Source organism: Ovis canadensis, chromosome 17 (genome assembly GCF_042477335.2).
Source record: "Ovis canadensis isolate MfBH-ARS-UI-01 breed Bighorn chromosome 17, ARS-UI_OviCan_v2, whole genome shotgun sequence".
NCBI classification, from domain to species: Eukaryota; Metazoa; Chordata; class Mammalia; order Artiodactyla; family Bovidae; genus Ovis; species Ovis canadensis.
The window spans coordinates 77,930,092-77,951,331 of record NC_091261.1 but is presented as its reverse complement, the minus strand read 5'-3'; the positions used below and the strand labels follow the sequence as shown (position 1 = coordinate 77,951,331).

Genomic DNA, 21,240 nt, shown 5'->3' with positions numbered 1-21,240 from the left:
CCTGGCATAGCAGAATATTTATAACAAATATTTAATAATATTTATTGGGTAAATAAATGAATGAGCTATCAAACAATTGGTCCCAAGCTCTGTCTTCAGCACCAGACTTGAATTTCTAAGTCTCCAGCCCTTTTGGGATGAAGACCATCTAAATAATAGTCAGTATCTGCACACTTGGAGTCCAAGTGCAGAGTCCTGTCTGCATGTTCAGCAAGTCCAAACTAAACCCATTCCTCTGCCACTGAAGGCCACCTCCTAATTGCAGTTTCTTCATTTGCCACCACTGGCCCATCTGCTATAAATCAATGGCTAGTTGTCTTTTATCCTTTTCCTTCAATGAGTTTCAGGCAAATAAGTTCTCTTTTTGGTAATGTTTTCCTGATAGTTCTTACTTTCTTACTCTCCACCTTACCACCCTAGTTTACACGTCTAGACTCATGAGTTAAGTTGGCCCAACCACAGGACAAGCAGAACCATCGTTGGTGACAGTAGAGAGCAAATCATGAGGAGGAACCAGGAACATGGGGTCACAGCCAGGAATGTCCATTTATAGGGAGATGGGATTCAGGGGAGGAGGGCGCTGCTACCCAGATCTCCAAGCCTGAGGGCTGTGGAAAGCTTGCCTCACTTGGCGTGTTGAGACCCAGGCACATTGATGTGTTAACACAATAGTGACTCCTGAGAATGGGGCTCCTAGTAGGTGTCAGGGGCTAACAGTCTCCTTCGGGCTTGGCCCTGGGGCCTTCGGGGCTGCTTCTGAGCAGTGCTGCTAAAAGCCACCTGACTTTCTCTCTCCTCATGTAGTCCATGTTCTCCACTCTGGGCCAGTTGACTACCTTTCAGACAACTGCCCTGAGCCCACCAGAAGCCTGGACTGACAGCTCTCCACTGCCTTCCAGGTTCAAGGCCCTCCGCCTCTCTCTCCTTCCTCTCTGCCACTCTTACCATCTCCTCCAGCTCACCAGGGCTAGTCCCTGGGCCCCAGAGAGCCCCCCACTCTCTTACCTCCATGCCTTCTCATACCAGTCCATCCCCTGATTCCCACACACCACCCCAGTCCCTTCCTGTCTAAGCTGTCCTTCCAGTGCCTCTCAGATGCCGCCGATTCCAGAGGGCTTCTCGCACCCTCCCTTTCTTGACTCCAGGCTGACACCCTCCTGCCTCCTTAACCCACCTTAGCCAGTGGTCACTGGTCATACTGGATGTATTGTACCTTGAAGGCATGTTACTGTCTTCTGTTTGGCCTCTGTGGCTCTTGGATGTAGGTCTTGGTTAGTAATCCTTGTTGGATCAAAGTGAATGGAACCAGACCAGCTGCTGTGCCATCTCTAGAAAGTCTCTTAGAGAGATGAGAGGGCTGTGATTGTGATACGACAACCGCTGATGACAAGGCACTGGGGCTCCCTGCCGTAGGGATGAGGCTCGCTTTGTAAATGGGAGATTCCTTTATCTGTGACATCACCTGTTTGTTTTTCCCTTTGGTGTTAATACTCTGAAGGGTCAGGAGATAGGAAACAGCCGCATTAAGCATGAGATTCTGAGGGCTCCGTCCGTAGCCGACAGTGAGAGCAGAGCTGCAAGGTATAGAGGCTGATACCAGTTCAGCCAGTTCTTCTCCCCTTTGCAAGCACCAAATGACAAGCAGATTTCTCAGCTCCAAGCAGGCCGTCATGTTCAGATGATAAATGTGTCCCTAGACAGAAGAGCTTGTTGAGTGATATTTACCAGGGTCTCCATGAAGGGCCCTGAGCTCCCAAGGGAGCATTTTCAGCCTTCAGCTGCTGGCCTGGTCGACTGACACCCGTGGGGTGGCAAGAGGAATAAAGCTTTGTTCCCTGCTCTCCAGCAGGGTGGAGGCATGGTGATTTGTTTAGGTGCTTGGAAGTTTCCTGGTTCCTCTTGTTTCCTGTCTTCATTCCCTCCCTCCCCTGTCAAATCCCAGCAGGGAGAGATGGACCGTGTGAGAGGCTTGGAACCTCAGAGGGGGAGGGGCGGGAGTCAGGCCTGGCTCCGCCGCTGAGTGCTCCTGGGCTAGCTCCTCAGCTTCTCCAGACCTAGAGGAGATGACGAGAGCTGCCTCACAGGCTTGCTGTACAGATGAAATCAAACCTGGCTAGAAATACCCTGCATGTTGTAAGATGCTCCCCAGTGTTGGCATCATTTGGCCGTTCTTCCTTGTACACCTGCTGTGTGCCAGGCACTGCTGGGTTTGAAGGGCGGGTTCAGTTGTGGGCACCAGGAAGAAGTTGGGCTAGTAATGCCTTGATCAGCCATTGGTGTGGTTCTGGGACGAAGGAGAGTAGCTGGCTCTGAGATCACACCTCTTTGCCGTCCCTGAAGGCTGTCCATCTCCCAGCACTTCTCTGGGGCCCAGCTCCTGGGATCCCCGCCCAATGGTGGGGCATTGGTGTGACCTTCTCCAAGGAGCATGGCTGAGTAGGGCTCCGGTGCCTCGTGCCAGGCTCTCCAGAGAGACAGGATCAACAGGGCATCATGCACATGGGCTTTGTTGTGGGGAATTGGCTCACACGGTTCTGAAGGCTGAGACGCCCCAGGTCTGTTGTTGGCAAGCCAGAGACGGAGAGCCGGTGGTGTAAGTTGTGGGGTGTCCACATCTGAGGTGGGAAGCGCCACACCCCAGCTCCAGGGGAGTGGGCGGGGAGGCCTCTCTCACTCCCTCTTCTCCCGTTCAGATGCTCAGTGGATTGGACTGGGCCCACCGGCCTGGGAAGGGCAGTTTGCTTTCCTCAGTCTAGATTCCGATGTTAATCTCACCTGGAAACGCCCTCGCAGCCTCACTACCCAGAGTGACGCTGGGCCAGGCACCCCGGCCAGGCCCGCTCAAGTTGACACATAAAATGGACCCTCTCATCAGGGCTGACGCTCATGCAGAGCCTTCAGGTTTACTAAGTGGCGTCACATGCTGCATCTCGGCCCCAGGACGACCCGGGGCGGGGGGTGGGGGGGGGAGTCATCCATTCTCTGTCCTGTGGTCCTGACGCCAGGGGCTCACCGGCCTGGCTGTTCGAGGCAGGCCATGCTCAGCTTCAGCCTGAGTCTCGGTGTGCCGAGCCTCTTCTCTGGCAGCAGGTCTGTCCCTTCCCAGGTGCCACGTCTCCTGCACATGAGCAGCTTGCGTGGCTGGTCCGTGAGTCTGTCCTGGGCCTCCAGGGCTCTCTACCCCTTCACCCGCTCCTTCGGCAGCAGGAGCTTTACACACAGTTGCCGTGCGGGCTGGGAGTCGCTTCTGCATTTCCAGAGTCTGGGAGCAATGGGCGCTGAAGGAAGGCGGGGCTCCACACATGGAGCGGCCTTTGCTGAGCCCCCAGCTCGGTGGCCAGGGCCGCGGTGGGGACCAGGGGCGGCCAGCACTCCCTCTGCATGTCTGCGGCTGCTTGAGCTGCCTCTTTTGGCCTCTCACACGTTTAATATGCCCTCTGTTATTTTAATCAGGCTGGTGAATCAAGGCACTCCTGAGTATTTCTGTTTATTTAAAACCCATCCTGAGATGTTCTTTCACGGTCTGTCATAGGGGAAATAAGAATTTAGTAATTCAAAACTTACAACATCTTCATGTTGATCTTGGAATGGGCTTCAATCAGCCACGTTTCTCAAGCCTACATTTCAAACAGTCCCCCTCTGCCTGGCCTTGCAGCCACTCTTGGGCATGTCTGTCTCCTCGTCTGGAAAAGTGCCTCTAGGGACTGTGCATCCCCCGCCTGGTATGGTGCCTGGCACAGGCAAGTGCTTAGTTACTGGTTCCGAGGTGGAATGGACCGGAGCTCCTGCCACTCTGCGCACTTGCCCAAGCCCTGTGCTGGTGGAGTGCCCGCCGGCCGGCAGGACACAGCAAGTGGTGCCATTCGTTCAGCAAGGAGCGATTCTGCACCCTGTCCATGTGGGGCACACGCTGGACACAGGGAGTGCACCCCGGGCACTGGCACAACCCCTTCCTGAAGAGGGTTGCAGCCAGGGGCTAGCGCTAGACATGAGCAGGCGGACTGCCGGGAGCAGGAAGGGACTCGGGAGGAGCCGGGCCATGCTGGAGCCGATGGACGGGGCCTCGGAGCAGGCCTGCAGCACTCGGCACCTTTCTCTGCTGTTTTCCCGCAGGGCCTGTGCCAGCAGCGAGACCGAGAGTGAAGCCGGAGACATCATGGACCAGCAGTTCGAGGAGATGAACAACAGGCTCAACTCTGTCACTGACCCCACTGGCTTTCTTCGGATGGTTCGTCGCAACAACCTCTTTAACAGGTGCGTGTGGCCCTGCCTCCCGGGCAGTGCAGCTTCCGTGACCTTCCAGCTGCGTGGGCTCTGGTGGGATGGCGGTCTGCAGGGGCGAGCGCGGGGCTCTGGCCCTTGGGGTCACAGCAGCCCCTCCAGGTTGGGGGAGGAAGTGTGGCAGGCCTGATGTGACCGTCCACTGTGGCTGGGTGGGAGGCCCAGGGGACAGTCGGCTGCTCCCTCCCGAGGCCTCGGGGCTGATCTCCCAGATGTCAGGAGAGGCCGTACAGGGCTGCGCCACACACTTTCTCCCTGGCCAGCTTTTGCCTATAGCTCACGGCCAGGCCCCTGTGCAGACCTCTCTGGCCTCAGGTTGAGGAGGCTAGATGAGCAGATGCCAGCATTGCTGGGGAGGAGCCCGTCCACACCTGGGCCTGTCTCCACTACTTGACCATAGGCCTCAGTGGCGCTGAGATGAGCCAAGGTTGAAATTGCCAACTGGTGTGCCCCTGCGTCTTTTCACCGGGGGTGCAAGCCGAGCTGTGTCCAGATGAACAGGGGAGGCGGTTGGGGTTAAGGAGCACTTCCCCCGCTGTCACTGGTTGGCAACACCTGGGAGTCACATTTGGAGAGACCTTTCCAGAAAGACACCCTGGGCGCTGAGGCCTCCGCCTCTGAGGGTGGTAGGGGGAGCGGGCGCGCGGGAGGGAGTGGCCGTTCCTGCTCCAGGCCCTGGTTTCCTCCCATTATTGTGCTGTCAGGGTGACAAACGTGTGTTTACTTTCCCAGGGGTGAGTCAGATGGGGTGGCAGCCAGGAGCCAGGGCTGAAGAGACTGGCATTTGGTTGTCAGGAGGCCAAAACCCCGGGCTGGGTCACTCCCAGTTTCCTCTGCGGCCCTGCCCCCTTCGCAGGTGTCCCTCGTGGCTCTAATTTCTTGGAAGGGACAGGACCAGGCACGAGGACGTGTGGGGCTGAGGCTGGCTCCATCCTCAGCCTCAGCTCCTCGGGCTCTGGGGCGGGCAATCTCGGCTCTGCCAGTGCTGCGATCCCTGGTTGTAAACTAGGGTGTGAAGAGCGCAGGGCTCAGGTCTGGCCTTGTCGCCTGTCAGCTATGGGACCTGCGGCAGGTGACTTCACCACTGTCAGCCTTTTCCTCGTCACTGAAGTGGAAACAAGCTTCCTACTTTGCAGGGTTCCCTTAACATGGAATTACAGCAGCTCCTGTATGAACAGCACACGCTGGGCTTTGGAGTGTGCAGAAAGCTCATAGGTGTGCTGACTTTCTGCTGTCTTGAGTGAAGTGGGAAGGACACTGGTAAACTTGGATTCTCCCGATAACGTGGGTGGATAAACTCTGGAAGGGATGAAATGTGCATGTACCTGTGCAGCAGCTATTGGCCGCCCCGGGTTGCGGCCTCACCCGCCCTTTCTCTTCCCGTCCTTCCTGGGGTCATTTGTGTGAGAGCGCACACGCCAGAGGCCGCTGTCAGGCATCCACGGCCGACCTGATCTCAGGCACGCCTGCGGGCAAGAGCCCCTTCTCCAGGGCCTTGGGCACTAGGCAAGGAAGGGGTCAAACCAGGTGTACCCGGGGTCCTAGCTCATCATCCCTGGATAAGAAGCGCTATGAATTTTGTATCATGGAGTTGCTTATTTTGAGAAAACATTCGTTGTCACTCTGAGCAGCTCTGAGGTAGGTCCAGTGAGCCCAGGACCATGGGTTAGCTCACTAAACAATGGTTCATTAAACAATGCGGTCAGTGCCTGTGGCCAGGCCGAGGACAAGCCAGCCTGAGGCTGGGAGGGGCTGCCAGGCCTGCAGTGCAGGAATCTGGCTTCACTGCCCGGCTGCTCTCTGCCCGGCTCCCTCATCAGGCCTGACCTGCCTCAAGCCTCGAGCCTGCCATCAGGAAGACGCTGGCAATGGAAATCCTGCACCTCTCTGCACGCCTTTCCAGTCCTGACCTCCTAGAGGCTTCTGAGGGCAGTTCGGAGAAGAGGAAACAGTCTGTTCTTTCAGCTTTGGTGCCGCGTGCCACAGGCCTCTGCTGCCAACCACAGGCCCAGGAAGTGGGGTGCTGGCCTCCGTCCGTCCTAGCGACCCACAGAAGTAGAGGTATCCTGGTTAGGATGGCGTGGGCCCTTGCTACCTTCTAGCCCAGCCATGGCTATAGCAGATGAGGGGCACACAGGCCAGGAGGGTGGAGACCTGCCACCCAGCAGGTGCAGGACTCTGTGTCCGGTCCCACCTCCCCACTGCCCTGACCTCGTGGGGTCCCCGCAGGCCTTTCTCTCTGCCCCTTCATGACCAGGAGGTGGGGCTGGTGTGTCACTGGCTGGGACGGCTGAGAAGTGGCTTTTCTGCAGACCCCAATACTGTGGGGGCTTGCAGAGTGCTGTCCCCGAGCCCAAGGTGGTGAGGTGGCAGCAGCTGTGTGTATAAGCAGCGCCAGGTCCCTGCTGCAGGGCCCTCCAGCTCTGTGATTCATGGGCTGCTGGCCCTGTTGTTCTGGGTGGTTTGCTGGACTGGTTGGGGATGAGGCTGCCACGGCAGACGCCAATCAGCTGAGACTTGGCCTTAGAATTCTCCCTCTCCCCTCCACACACTGCACAGCTTGGTCTTTGTTCTTGAGGTCACCACAACCACTATTTTTCTTCTTGCCTCTGCACTTTGGCAGAAAACACAGTGGCGTGTTGAGCCCAGAGCAGGCACTGCTAGTGAGGAAAAGCAAGGAGTCTTCTCTCATTCAGTGCCTGACCTTGGGGTGCCCCCCTGGGCAGAGCAGCAGTGCCCAAAGGGGCCTCTGCCCCTCCTCTTGCAGAACGCTTGAGAAGTCATGCTGAAGGCTGGAACGCCAGTGCACGTGTGTGTATGCATGTGTGAGTGTCTGAACCCAGGGGCAGTCCGCAGATCACTTTTACTGCGGAAAAGAGGAAGCGGAATGGGATATGCTGTCAGCTGCTCCGGGATTCTGGGTCGCAGGCCGTGCCCTGGCCTTGCAGGTGCACCCAGCCAGGACCCATTAGGGCCAAGATCCCAGAAGGGTTCTGACCACTGTTGCCACTGTCTTTGCTCTTTCCCCTTCTGGCAGTGTGTGTGATGGGAGGTAGGAAGAACTTTCTTATTGCTCAGATGTCAGTGGTTGGAACCCAAGCAGAGAGCAACAATGTGTCGAGGTTCTCCCTTCTAGAGAGGGGCCACCTGGGGCCAGAGCCCTCCCTCAGCTCTGCAACCTCCAACTAACACCCCAGCCACCCCCACAAAAGGGTGAATTGGCAAACAAGACTCCTCGGCCTGGTCAGGGTCCCCCAAGAGAGTCAGTGACAAAGACTGAGGGTCCTGCGAGAAGAGAGGGTAGCACCACCATCCTGGGGGACCAGCCTCCCATGACCAGATGGGAAAGAAGAGATTAAAGAGAGGGCCCCCAGGCATGGTCCACACGCCCATGTCAATGTGGCTCCAACATGGACCTTCCTGATGGGCGGGTCACATGGGCCCAATGACAAGGCCAGTGTTAGGATCCATGTCTGGCCAGCTCCAAAGACAGAGCTCCGGCCCCCAGATCCCACCCATCTAAGGCTCCCTCCAAGTGGTCACAGCCTTTGCCTGAACTCCTCCAGTGAGCGAGAGCTCACCACTTCTGAGGCGGTGCCTTCTGTCCCTGTACAACACTAATTTGGCTCTGGGGTTTTTTTGTAAATGAGTGAGACTCCATGAAATTCCACAAGTTTGTGGGGGAACAGGTCCTATGTGGGACAGGACCCACAGATCACCCATGGGTACAAGGCCCTTTGGAAAGGGTGTTTCTGTGTTAGCATCAGCTGGGCAAGCCACACACACAGTGACTTCTTCTCTCCATCCCTCAGTGCATGGTAAGCCCATCCCCCAACGCCCAGCTTGGGCCCCTAATGGGGTCAGCAGGAAAAGCCCGTGTGAGGCTGCCCTGGGCATCAGGTTTTCCTAGGTGACCGCCCCCCCGGCCCCCGACTGGGCTGTGGAGCAAAGAGCAGAGTGGGCCGCGCCATGGTCCCCGCAGGAGGGCCGTCCCCAGCTCCTTGGTGGTGCGTGTGTCACAGCCCTTGACCAGACTTCCCGGGATAGCCCATGAGCAGAAGAGGAGTCCTGCGTGGCCCAGGTTTGTCCCTGGGCTTGAGAGGAGTCACGTCCCTGGAAGGGCAGGGGTCTCTGCCTGAGCCCAGCCCCTGAGGAGGGAGCAGCCAGGGAGCTGGGCACTGGGTGACTGGGGAGGTGAGCAGGCAGACAGTGCCAACAGCTTATTGAATAAGTATTTAAAATGCAGCCTTTGACAGCCTTCACCTCCCTGAGGAGACAGCCTTCTTGTGAGGAAGTTCGTGGTGGAGAGTCACTGGCTGCTTGAATATAATGGGTTCATCAATTAATCTTTCCGCTGGTACCTTAAAATCCAGGCGCTTGTTCAGATCTCAGGCCAGCCAGCTCCCATTCCCTCAGTGGATGCAGTTCAGAGCCCCGAGGGGAGTTTGGAGCCTCGGGTAGGGCCGAGGGTGGGGAGGAGCCGCCCAGTGGGACATAGCAGCAGATGCCTGTGGAGCAGGCACTCGGCCCTGTCTGCCAGGGCCACTCCCAGCTCCTCGAATGTGGGGCAGGAGGCGCCCTGAGGAAGGCTGGGGCCTCTTGGGACTCAGGAGGAGCAGAAGCAGGAGCCCCAACCCAAGGCCTGGGACCCTGCTGGTGTGAGCGCAGACAGGAAGCCTCCTGAACTGGCCACTGGAACGTGAGAACCTGTGATAGAGACCTCGGGGTAGGAGAGGAGCTGCCTGAGCAAAGGTGGGCGGCACCTGGAAGGAGCTCAGCACTGTGGGGACCTCCGCCTCCCCCCTCCACTATCTCCCCTCCCCCCAACCCTCCTCCCCCTGGCCTGCGCACCCTGACCTGGGCACGTCCTGCAAGCAGACCGCACAGGGTGCCCCATGCAGCATCTCTCTGTCGAGCATTCCAAACAGTGCAAGGCCTGAGACTGTGGCAGTGCTGGGCCCTGGGCTCCCAGCTTCCTGATGCCTGACTGTTGAGAGCCGGTGGGGCCCTGCCCCTGCCCTGGGCCTCAGGGCCTCAGGCCTAGAGTCTCCATCTACTCACCTGTGGCAGGGCGGGCTGGGGTCTGAGGCGAGCCTTGGCTATGGGAGGCTTGCTGGGACAGGCGTGTGTGTGCCCGGCCAGGCCCACCCCAGCTGAGGCCCCTCCCTCCTGTGGCCCAAAAGACGGCAGGGCCCCCGGGAGTGTTCCTGGCTCAGCTCTCATCTTGGCCCTGCGTGCACGGGGTCAGGTGGGAAGGACCTGAGTGCTGGCAGGGAATTGAGAGCAGCACGGAGGACTTCCAGATGCAGGGGCACCCGCCCTGCGCCTCCTCAGCCAGCCCGCCCCTCCATGCTTTCATGAGTCTCCCCTTTGCCCCCTGTGCTCGCTGCTCCCCTGTGTTCTGCCGGGTCCCTGTCCCTCCTCAGAGGAGGGCGGCCTGTTCTCCTGGTGTAGAGGCCTCCGGGTGGCAGTGGGGCCCTGGTCCTTGCGAGTCTCGGATGCGCCAAGCTTAGGTTTGGGTTCCTCCCTCCGAGTGAAGAGACCGGCGGGACAGACGGGACCTCAGGGCCAGGCTGGCCACCTCCGTCCCTGGGGTCTTCGGGCTTGGTGGGACCCTTGCTTAGTCTCACCTGTGGAGGGCTGAGCCCTGCTCCTCCATTTCTACTGCTCACCTAGCTGCCCATCTTGACTGAAAGCCTGAGAAATGTGTGTGTGTGGCGGGTGCAGGGAGGGGGTGTGCCACCACCCAGGCTCTGCATGTGCCCTCAACTCCGCTCCTTCATGGGGCCCTGACTGGAAGCCAGGGCAGCTGGCCTGGTGCTGAGAGCGGCGCTTGGGGCCGAGACTTCCAAGTGTGCATCCCGCAGTGTCCCCAGCGTCCCCGGGCACCTGGTAGGCCTCCGGTGGGGCCGCGTCAGCGTGTGAGCCTGAGCGAGTCCCAGCGCGCAGGGTCTTCTGCAGCCCTGCGTTATAAATCCCCTGCCTGGGGAATAGATCTCTTCATCCCTGGGGAGATTCATGAGCCGCGCGTGCTCCCCGGGCCGCCGGGCATTTGTCATCGTTTCAGAGACATAAACCACCCCGGCCTCTCCCTGCTCGGGGCGCCTCACTCCTCACCTCGCAGCTCTGCCCGCCGAGGGCGCCGAGCCCAGGTGGCTCCCCCAGCCTGTCAGCCTCCCGGCCCGGGTACCACTCAGTCCCTCTCCGATCCCGTTAGCCCACAGATGGCCACGCTGCAGAGAAAATTAGTATTTCTTCAGAAGCAGATTAATAAACATCACCTAAGGAAGGAGCTGATAAAGACCCCCGCGCGGAGTGAGAAAACCCTCTGTGCTGAGGGCTGGGCTGTCAGTTAGCCCAGCTGGGTCCCTGGCAGCGAACGAGGCCTCGAGGACGGGGAGCCAGCGCCCCCTGCTGGAGCCACGTGGCGGCGCGGCAGCGAGTCCTGGGAGCCCAGCCCCCCTTCCTGCGCCCGCAGAGCCTGGGAGAGGCCGCCCGCCGCGGTCAGGTCACAGCAAAGCGGGTGGGGAGCAGAGGCGAGTGCAGGGGTCTCAGCATGTCCTCAGGGCAGGGAGGACACACACAAAAACGGCTCACCGGGAGGTGGGAGCCCTGACCCTGCCCTGCCCGGCAGCCTCCTGGCCTCTCTGAAGCTGGGCTCTTCTTCCCTAGGGGAGGGGCCGCCCCGCCTCCTGAGCGGTGATGTGGGTGTGGTGAGCCTAGTTGGAGCCTGGTTGGGGCGCGGCCCCTCCCGCAGCTCACAAGCTTGTCACAGGGATGCGTCCACCCTGTCAGAGCACCATTTCCCCATCTGAGTCCAGATTGCCGAGGCAGAGAGGTCAGCCAGGCTGAAAGGCGCCACAGAAATCGCAGCAGTACAGTCAGTCACCGAGGCCCCAGCCCGTGGCCCAGCGCCCGCAGTGCGAGGGGGTCACTGGGGCATGGTGACATTGCCAGGAAGGAGGACAGCAGGGAGCGGACCATCCCACACACCCGCTCACACTTGTCGACCACTGCGGCTGGGGCTTGGAGCCAGGGTACCGCGGGACACACATCTGTGAGGCCAACTCTCCCCCTGCCCCCGACACAGGCAGCTCAGCAAGGGCTCTGGGCCGTGGCTGTGTGCTGTTGGTCAGCAAGAGCTGCCCTCAGTCACTGTGAATGTCAAATGTCGTAGTAAAAACAGAAGTCACAGGCGAAAAGAAAAAGGAAAAACCAGAAGCTGCACACACAGGGAGCTGGTTGACTGCAGTCTGTCCAGGCCAGCTCTCTGGAGGTGAGGAAACCGCTGCTCCCACCTATGATCCCAGGCGGGAGGGGGAGCGGTGTCCTAGCCTGAGACCTGCCCCTGGAAGTGTGCAGATGCCCAGAGAGTGTCCTCCGAAACCCCCGCTGAAGTGCCATGGCCAGCCATGTGTTTACCAGCCCTGACCAGGGATATCAACCGGCTTCCCCCCTGAACTGGCCAGGGGTGGGGGCACTGTGTTTTGGCCTGGTCCCAGCTCTGGAGCCCCGCCAGAGGCCTACAGGGAAGGGGGAAGTCCGCGGGGCCTTTCTCTGATCAGCCTTGGAAGGAACTGGCCTGGTGGAGTTGTTTTCCTGTTCAGGCATGCCTGGTGCTGAAGGGTGTGGGCCAGAGCCCAGAGGCCAAGCCAGCCATCCTACTCACCCTGCAGCCCACCCCCATCCACTTCCCTCAGTGCTCTGCCCCTGGCTCCCCACCGTCCCATTGCCAACAGTGCCAACCCCACTGTCCCAAGCACTGTCCCAGCGCTTCGCCCCGCATTGTTCCTGGCCTTAGAGTGGCCTTCCCTGCCTTGTCTCCAGGCGGGCTAGCCCTCAGCAAGCGGTCCTCCCCGACAGCCTGCCCTCGGCTCTGTGACCAGCAAGAGAGTCTTGTGCCCTGGACCCCCTTCCCCACAGGCCAGTGCAGGGACCCTCGGGTTGGCCCTCTGTGGGCCTGCACCTGGCACCCTGTGGGCATGATGCATGTTGAGAGGGTTAGCGTTGCTGGGCCCCGGTAGGTGCCTCTGGCACTTCCTGGGTTCAATAAAAAGGCCCCCAGCCCACTTGGCCTTCCTGCCCAGACCTCCTCCACTCACTGTTCCATCAGCGGAGACGCCAGCACCTCCAGATTCTAGATGCTTCACTGTTGTCCTCCCCATCCTGCACCATTTGCCCTTTTTGCAAACTGTCTGTCCACCATGCAGCCCCCAACTTCCTCCTGCCTCCCCCCGACCCCCACCCCGTGCAGCTTAGTTATGCTGGTCTCCTGGCACCCAGGGAAGCTCAGGGTGCTGAGCTGGTCTCTTCTCCAGTAGGAGCTGTTTAGTTCAGGGCCTTGGGGAGCACCTCATCAGTTCCTGTTAGGACCTGGGGACACAGTGTTGTCTGGGAACATGGCACTCCCCCGGATGTCTTTGGCCAGATTAATCAGACCAGGTGCCTGAATGGGATAACCAGTCCACAGTCCAGGCAGACGCGTGTCTAGCGAGGGGCGTGCAAGGAGAGGGTGCTGCCGTCTGGCTGCTCCCTGCTCCACCCCCATGCTGTCCTGGGGGCAGCTCGGGCTCCCGAGGGTGTGAGTGCACACAGGCCGTGTGCAGGAGCAGGCGCGCATGCGGCTGAGACAGACGCCACGTGTCGCGCCAGACTGTCTCCTCCGGGGGGCGGTTTGATGCTCGCTCTTTCAGGGGAGCAATGCTCTTTGTGTGTATTCCAGGGAATCCAGTGAGCCTATGAGCATCACTCCAGGGCTATCAGTGCTTCACTGGCTCTGATGGCAAAGATGGGTCCCGGCCCCTGTCGCTCATGAGTACGTGTTTTCTGAGTGAGGGTGACGGACGGGCGCCGTGAGCGGGCTCCCAGGCCCTCGAGTCCTCTACCCTTCCTTCTCCTGTGGGAGCAGGTGGGGGCGGAGGGTGCTCTCAGCCTGGCATGGCACAGCCCTAGGATTTAGAGTTGGGATGTTGCTGAGAACACCACAGGGTTGGGGGAAGGCCAGGGGATAGAGCCAGGTCTCAAAAATAAACCTTTCAATCATTTCTTTAGATGGTCAAGGACCCTCGCTTGGCCGGGGGGCTGGGCAGGGGCGTGTTCTGCTTTTCCCTTTGGTAACAGCCACAGAGCCACCAGTCCTGCGTCCAGAGCCCTGACTTAGCTGAGTCTGGTGTGAGACCTGCTCTCGGTCTTAAGGTCCTAAATGTGTAGCAGGAACTCCTGAACTGCGCACAGAGTCTGAATCAAGGCTGAGGGGCCACTGACTGTCTCCTGTCTGCGGAGCCTGTCGCTGGAGGCTGTGCTGAGGCCACGCCGACCAGGCTGAACGGCCGGTTTAGCAAGACTTGAGGGGCAGCCTGCCCTTGCAGTGGAAATGGGCTTGTCTCCCTGCCCGCTGTCTCTCCTCCTTCTCACCTGCGTCCTTTGTCCTCTTTCAGTCCCCAGGCGTGCCTGCAGCAGTGCCCGGCAGGTGGCCAGAGCTCAGGAAGCGTTTGCTCAGTGAATCAGTGACGCAGCAAATGCTCTCACCCTGTGTCGGGGTTGCAGGAAGGGGGACCCCCTTCCAGGGCCCAAGGGTGGGCTCTTGTCTGACACTCAGAAATGAATCCTCCAAGGAGACATACACGCTGACCAAGCAAGAGACTTTATTGGGAAGAGCAGGAGGAAAAGGGGACCCAGGAGGGCTGCTCCGCCACGCGGCCTGCAGACTCGGGTTTTGTGGTGATGGGGCCAGTTTCTCGGTTCCCTGGCCAGTCTGACTCAGGGCTCTTCGTGCTGGTGCGTGCATTGCTCAGCCAAGATGGATGCCAGCAAGAAGGATTCTGGGAGGCGGAAGGACATGTGACATCTCCTTTTGACCTCTCCCGAATTCTTCCAGTTGGCGGTAGCTCGTTAGTTCTGTGTTCCTTACCGAGACCTCCTGTCATAAAATAACTCATGCAAATGTTTACGCTGGTGCCTGGCCAGGGTGAGTGGCTTCAGTCAGTGTGCTGCCCCTAACATCAGGAGTGTGAAAGTTGGGGCCTTGGGGTTGAAAATACCATCTGTACTGATAAAATTTTGCCTAGAAATAATGGACCATACATTAAAAACAAAATAAAACCCTGCAGCCACGCCTGAACCGACCTGCCTCTCGGGCTGTGCTGGGGCTCCAGCGGGGCCACCAGGAGCCTCGTGTCTGCGGCTCCCGCCCCGGACACTAACGTGTCTCGGGACACTGCCTTCCTGGCAGATTGGCGGCTGCCCCAATTCTCATGGTCCTCACGTTTGCCTGCCCAGTCGCTCCACACGAGAATGTAATTAAATGCTTTGAACAGTGCTTCAGGACATTAGATTATGCAGAAAAACTCCACAGCCCATGTAGGTGTTGTGTGCAGCTGGGCCGCCCGCAGTGCGTCTGTGCTTGTGGTGCTATGAATGTACCTGAGAGGGAGGGCGGCCTCCTGCCGGCTTCAACCCCTCTTCTCTCCCCAGGAGCTCCCAGAGCATGACCAGCCTGGTCGGCAACGCCGCATCGCCCGTCAAGGATGGGACCTCCTCTCTTCCCAGGAGGCAGAGCTCGTTCGCTAGGCCACCGCTCCGCGCCCTGTACGACCTGCTCGTGGCACCCATGGAAGGGGTAAGTGCCCGGCCGGCCATTGGTATCAGGATGCATCACTTCCTGCTCAGCAACCCCTGCCCCTACCCCTGCCCCCCGCCCCAGACACAGAACAGGCTCCTGAGACAGTGGGGATTTTCCAGACATGGGGCTTCTCAGTCAGCCTCCAGACGCCCACACTGTTCTCAGGGGGCCGCTGGGCTGCAGATGGGGTCCTGGGCACCAAGGGGGCAGACATAGGTTCGGGTCCTAGCCAGTCTCCTTGCTGGCAGTCGGGTCGGCCTTGGCAGTCTCGGGTGCACGTGAGACGCTGCTCCTTCCCAGCTTGCTTCTCACACCTGAGGAGGTCCAGGGGCCCAGGGCTGCATGCATTCCCCCATCTCCTCCACAGTCAGGGTGGGAGATGTGCCCACGTCAGCTCCCCTGCGCACCGCTCATCCGAGGGCCTCACCTGAGCAGCTTCAAGCCAGGGGCTCCTTCCTGGCGAGAACAGACCCTTGGCCCCTGCCCTGGGAGGATGCACCCCACCTTGGGGTCCAGCGGAAGGCTCATCCTTGTGCTTCCCAGAAGCTTCGGCGTGGCCCCGGGGGGGGTGCTCTGTGGCCTTGGTCTCTGCACGTCCAGACGCGACTCTCTAACCGGGTGCGGAGCTGCTGAGGGGCTCAGGGAGCTTGTGAATCTGAACGGCCGTGCACAAGCCCACCAGCTGCCATTGCCCACGACTGTGGGTTAGCTCTGGCTGCTGGGTGACCTGGATTTCTCACGGTTCTGGGGCTGGAAGTCCCAGGTCACGGTGCTTGGCGTCGTCAGCTTCTTGGTGGAGGCCCACTTCCTGGCTTGCGAACAGCTGCTTTCTCATGTGTCCTCACGTGGTGGAGAGAAAGAGAGTGAGCACACTCAGGTCTCTTATCCCTATCGTGGGGACCCTCTTGGAACTCCTGCCCTCATCTAAACCAAGTTATCTCCTAAAGGTCCCACCTCCAGATAGATACCATCACTGAGGGGGTAGGCTTCAACGTATGAATTTGGGGAGACACAGACACCCAGTTCGTAACAGGCCCCTGGAAAGGCCAGGTGCCTGTGCCATTGGAGGCCGATTGAGGATGTGCCACTGAGCAGAGCCGTCTCCATGTCCCTGCGGCTGGCCCGGGGCCTGGTGTGTGCTGGCATTCAGTAAAACATCGGCGGTACGTGGTCCAGAGATGCATTTGGCTTTCGGGTCTAGCCTGGATGCAAAACAGAAGACCCAAGACCCAAGTCAGTGAGTGGGCTCTCTGTGACCTCTCTTGGACGGCAGCCGTGAGCTTTCCGAGAGGTTTGGGTGCAGAAGTAAGCCACCGGGCCTGTAGGGCAGCTCTGAGGCTCAGCCTCCGACCCTGGCCCCCAGCCCGGTGCTGGGCCTGGCTCACATCTGGGTAAATCTCAAGTGCAGGGATGTGTCTCAAGGGATTGGCACCTGAGTGCCAGCTGTTTCACTGGAGGATGTGCCCCTTTGGGCCCCAGGAGGCAGGGCTTGGAGGGGCTCTGCCCCGTATGGAAGGCAGAAGTCCTGGAGCGGGGGCCGTGGGGGGCGGCCCGTCCCTCTGTCCATCACAGCATCTCCGCCCAGTGGAGGGGCTGCTTCAGCTGTGAGTTGTCCCTTATGGGTCCCCTTCTGAATCTGCCCTGTGAGTTTTTCTCTCTGAGGACTTTGCCCTGTGACTTAAAGAATGAAAAAGTTGCCAGTGGAATTAGTGGTTGCTTGTGACTGGACCTCTGTGCTCCTCCAGGGGAGCCAGGAAGGGAAGATGTATGGACTTGAGCCCCAAACGCATTGGAACAGTGACTGAAGTCATGGCTTTATACAGTTGACAGGAAGGAAAGTCTGGTCCCCGATGTGTGTGCGCCCAGGAGCTGTGCGTGAGAATAGGTGTGACCCTCAGCAGTGCAGTCTCATCTTGAAGGAGGCATTTAGGGTGAAAACGTTCAGTTCCTGATGTTAAAAGTTTTCTCATTTGTGACTGAGGCGTTTGAATACAGTGAAGGAGTCAGACAGCCTCTAAAGAGACGTGGAGTGAAACCTCTCAGGGGCCGTCAGCGGAAACGAGATGGGGGAGCCTCTCTCGGGACCCACTGTGGTCCATGAGCCCACTTCCCTCAGGAGCTGGCCTCATCCCACGAGTGTTCACTGACACGCACCGGGCGCTGCTGGGTGCACCCCACCCTGAACACGAGGGGGCACGGGGCAGGGGTCGGCCTGTGCTCCCGGACAGCCCTCCCCATCGGTGGGCTGGCCAGGGAGAGGGTGGATGGTCCTGACCGGTCCCACTCTGCTCCGAGGCCACTAGAGGGCAACACCGCCCGCTGCTCCCGCGCTGTCAGCTGCCAGATGGAGCCAGGCTTTCTCCCCGTTTTCAATGAAAATACACATCAAAACCCAAAGTCCAAGATTATGAATCACTGACACTTCAAGACTAAAGCGATTAGCCTCTTCACATGCAGCTTATAATTATTTGAACAACTGCCTTTGTTTAGCCGCAGCCCTGTTGCTAGGGGACTAGGTCAGACGGTATGAAAAGTGGAACGGAATAATGTCTTCCCGCAGGCTTGCACCAGGACTTGACTGAATTTAGCTGAAGGGAAATACCGCCGTGGCTCTTTCCTGGAAGCCCGCCGTCCTTTGCTGTCAGGACGGGGCAAGTGTGTCCAGTTATCGTTGAGGAGGCCCCGTTCCATCTGCTCATGAGCCATCAGCAAACATTAAGTCAAATCCTGTCTCAGACACAAAGGAAATGTGTGCCTGCTTAGTGTGAGAGGGACCAGACCCGGTGCACGTCCGTGGCATTCACCCTGGAGTGGAGGGGAGTGACTCACGCCCGAGCCTGGACTCGCCTCAGGAGCCCCTCGCAACCACAGGCTGCTCCGCATGAAGCCGCTCGTGCACGCAGGTCCCCGGCCGCCCCCTCCGTGAGCAGACCGGGCCTTGTCCAGGGCCAGGGGCTGCTAGCATCCAGGACCAGATTCAGAGGCAAAAACATTCCGTAGGATTTGTCAAGTCACTCTTTGTACGTGATTTAGGAAGTCTCTGGGCTTGTTCTAGTTATGGTCTTTGTCCTTCTTATATTTATTTCCATGTATTTAAATCCCGTTCCCTGTGTTTATGGTCGTCAAAGCCAAGATCGTCGGACAAGTGGGAGGAATGAATGCTTCTGGGCAGAGAGAAAGGTCGTCCACGTCCTCCTCTGCTGTTGAGCAAAGACCACTCTTAGGCTAAGTGGAGTTATCAGGCTCAGGACTACAGACAGTGACTTCCAACTTGCCGGGCACGTCAGTTAGGTCAGTACACGGCCTCCTCCCCAGGCACCAGAGCTCCGGGGTGGCCCAGGACCTACCCTCTGAAAACTCAAGGAGGGATCTGGCTCTGCCAGGGGCTTGGTCAGGAGAGGAGTGTGTCTTCCACCGGGTCGTGACTGTAAAGATGAATCAAGTGGTGTGGTAACCCGACTTCTCCTCACGGGGAGATGACCTCCTGGTCACCGCTGGTCTGTAAGAAGACGGGGGCTTTGGAGGTTGTCAGGGGGCGCTCGTCCACAGAACAGTCGGCCCTCAATGCCCGAGTGTGGACGGGGCACCAGGCCCGCGGGGTGGGTACTGCGAGGCTGTCTGGTCTCTGCTGGGGACTCTGGAGTAACATTCCCACAAGGACAGACAGTACCTGAGGACCGAGGCGTCTCCGCAGCTGACAAGGAGCAGGAAGAATGGAGGCCCTGGCCGGCCAGCTGTCTGGGCCACGGAAGCAGTGAGAACGCCAGCCCGCCTGCCGGGCAAGTGGCGTCCTCCCCGGGGTCAGGGCTCGTGGGTTGATTCAAGCTGACCTTCGACCGCCCCCGTCTCAGCCGGACCCCAGCAGGTTCTGGGGGAGCCGAGGCCCACCTGCACCAAGGGTGTGCAGACTCGTCGTCACCACCCTGGCCTCAGAGAGGCCCCTGCGCGTGAGCATTCCCCGGAGCTGACGTGGCTGAGAATGGACCCTGGGGGTCTGGGGGCCCTTTTGGCTCTGGCCGCCCTCTGGTCTTGCCTCTCCACGGCCAGATTCTTCCGCTTCTCAGACTCCCCAGGGGAGCCAGTGGTCTGCTGCCTGTGGTTCAGAGAGTACAGTGGCGTGGGCTGAATTTGGACCTTTGCACTTCTGGTTGGATACAGTCCTGGTAGCTTTCAGTCGTGGTTGCTGAGCGTCCCCTGCACCCTCAGCCCAGCGCTCACCTGCCGGCGCGCGGCAGCTTGGGCAGCAGAGGGACGAGGGCAGGGGCACCCAGCTGTGACCCTCCCCCAGCCAGCACCCTGGGGCTCAGGGCCACGCGGCACCTGTTGCCTGCGGTCTATGGGCCCCGCACCATGCCCCGCAGGCGCCTGCGGCCACTTCGTCTTTATTCACACCCACCCTGGGTCCAGTCCAGTCTTCACAGCCGTCGCCTGCTTTTCTTTATCTGGTCATCTGGCCTTAGTCTCCAGCAGCAGCTCTGTGGGAGGAGGAGGTGTCTGTCTGGTCTGCGTGCACCCTCCCCTCAGGTCCCGCCCGGCCTTCCAGGAATGATGACGGGGGTCTATCAGGGTCAGGGTCCCCGCCAGTCACAGGGGACTGGGTGGGACAGCCCTGCGGAGCCGGGGAGGGACACAGAGGCCCCGAGGCGGCTCGAGGCCCTGCAGTCGAACCTCCTCCTCCGGGGATGTCGCCCTGGCCTCAGAGCCTCTGTCCACATGCTGGGTCTCGCTTCTCACCCGCGGACAGTGTGTCCCGCCCCGGCCGAGTGCTCAGTGCTGTGTGACAGGCCGCTGCACGCTGCTCCGGGGCCCCCTGGCGCTTTCGGGCAGCTGCCCTTGGCCTGAACACCTGCCTCCTGGAGACACATCCAGATGACCTGCTGGGCCTTATCTTTGGGGACACCCCCTCCGTGACGGGGGACCCGTCTCCTCCTGGCCATGCTCCTCTACCTCCCACCTCGGGGCGGGTCCAGGGAGGCAGGCGGGCGCCCCCCATCCCCGAGTGCACCCTGGGGGGCAGGCATCCGCCGGCTGTCAGCTGCTCGCTCCTCCGCAGGGCCTGATGCACTCCAGCGGCCCTGTGGGCCGGCACCGGCAGCTGGTCCTGGTCCTGGAGGGGGACCTCTACCTCATCCCATTCGCCCTCCTGAAGGGAAGCTCCTCCAACGAGTACCTGTACGAGCGCTTCGCCCTCATCGCCGTCCCCTCCATCCGCTCCCTCAGTCCGCAGGCCAAGGTAAGTCAGGCTGCCCGGTGAGCTGGGCCACAGCCAGAGGCTGCGGGGACCTCAGAGCAGATCTGTCTAAAGGTGGGGACAGCCTTTGACCCGACAGTCCTCCACTACCCAGGGGGCGCCCGGGAGACATTTCTGTCTCCGCTGCTTTGCTGTGACACCAGAATGGGAGCTCAGTCCTGGCACCAAGTTGGGCTGGAGGCAGGTCAGTGCCTATGGAGGCGGATCGCTCCCCCGAGGCCGCGCCCGCTGGCACGCTGACTGTGGAGTGGGCACTGCGTCCGCCCAGTGGAGGGGCCACAGGCAGAGAGGGCAGACAGATGAGATCAGCGTCAAGTAGAGAAGAGCCCTGCGGGCGACGAGGAACCCACACGAGGGGTAGCCTTGCGGGGAGAGGGGACCCCAGTCTTATTCAGTGAGAATCAGCACAGGGTGAACTCTGTAGACTCCATGGGGCAGCAGTGGGCCCCTGTGGATCAGGGCTAACCCCACTGCCGCCCCTGGCCCTGCTTGCCTGGCTAGAGGGCCTTCGGAGCCAGCCCGGAACCCTCTTCCCTTCTCTCAGCTCACCCAGGGACCCTGAGACCCGCGTTCCCTCCTGCCCTGGCACTCCACCCCAGGCTTGGGCGCAGGCCTGCGCCCTCATGGGGCCCACCTCAGCCTCCGCTGCCTTGGCTGTTGGCAGGGTTCCGCCGAGCCAGTTTCTGCCCCATGGGCTTTGGAGATCTTAGTTTTGACTGTTTTTGTTACTGGATCATCCTTCACATGGGACAGATTCAGTTCAAGGAGAAATTATTTTCTCCAAGTTTTCCTCGTGCCCACGATTGACTGAATCCCACTGATGAGCGAGCTTTGTGCATCTGGCCTGAGGGCTGCCCCGTCCCGATGCCAGGCGCCCAGGGGCAGAGGTGAGCAGGGACGGGACAGCCCCGCCTCCGACAGGCTCCCCACAGGCCGTGCTCTCTCCCAGAGTTGAAGGCAGCACCAGGTGGAAGCGCCAGAAAGTTATTTTTAAATAATTTGACACTTGATGTGTTCCCTCCATGCATCAGAAGGCACTGTGGGGCGAAATCAGAACTTTGTTGGGCTTCTTTATGCTGACTTTAGA

At 59.8% G+C, this 21,240-nt stretch overlaps 1 protein-coding gene across 3 annotated transcripts in view; it reads left to right on the top strand.

Moving 5' to 3' along the window:
* TTC28 (tetratricopeptide repeat domain 28) overlaps positions 1 to 21,240 on the top strand; it is a 565,861-nt gene that overhangs the window by 530,670 nt on the left and 13,951 nt on the right. For all 3 annotated transcript variants that reach the window (XM_069557167.1, XM_069557166.1, XM_069557169.1), the window contains 3 exons: positions 4,114 to 4,254; positions 14,755 to 14,899; positions 19,956 to 20,135. In XM_069557167.1, the coding sequence (XP_069413268.1) occupies positions 4,114 to 4,254; positions 14,755 to 14,899; positions 19,956 to 20,135 (466 nt within the window). The remainder of the gene's footprint in view (positions 1 to 4,113; positions 4,255 to 14,754; positions 14,900 to 19,955; positions 20,136 to 21,240) is intronic.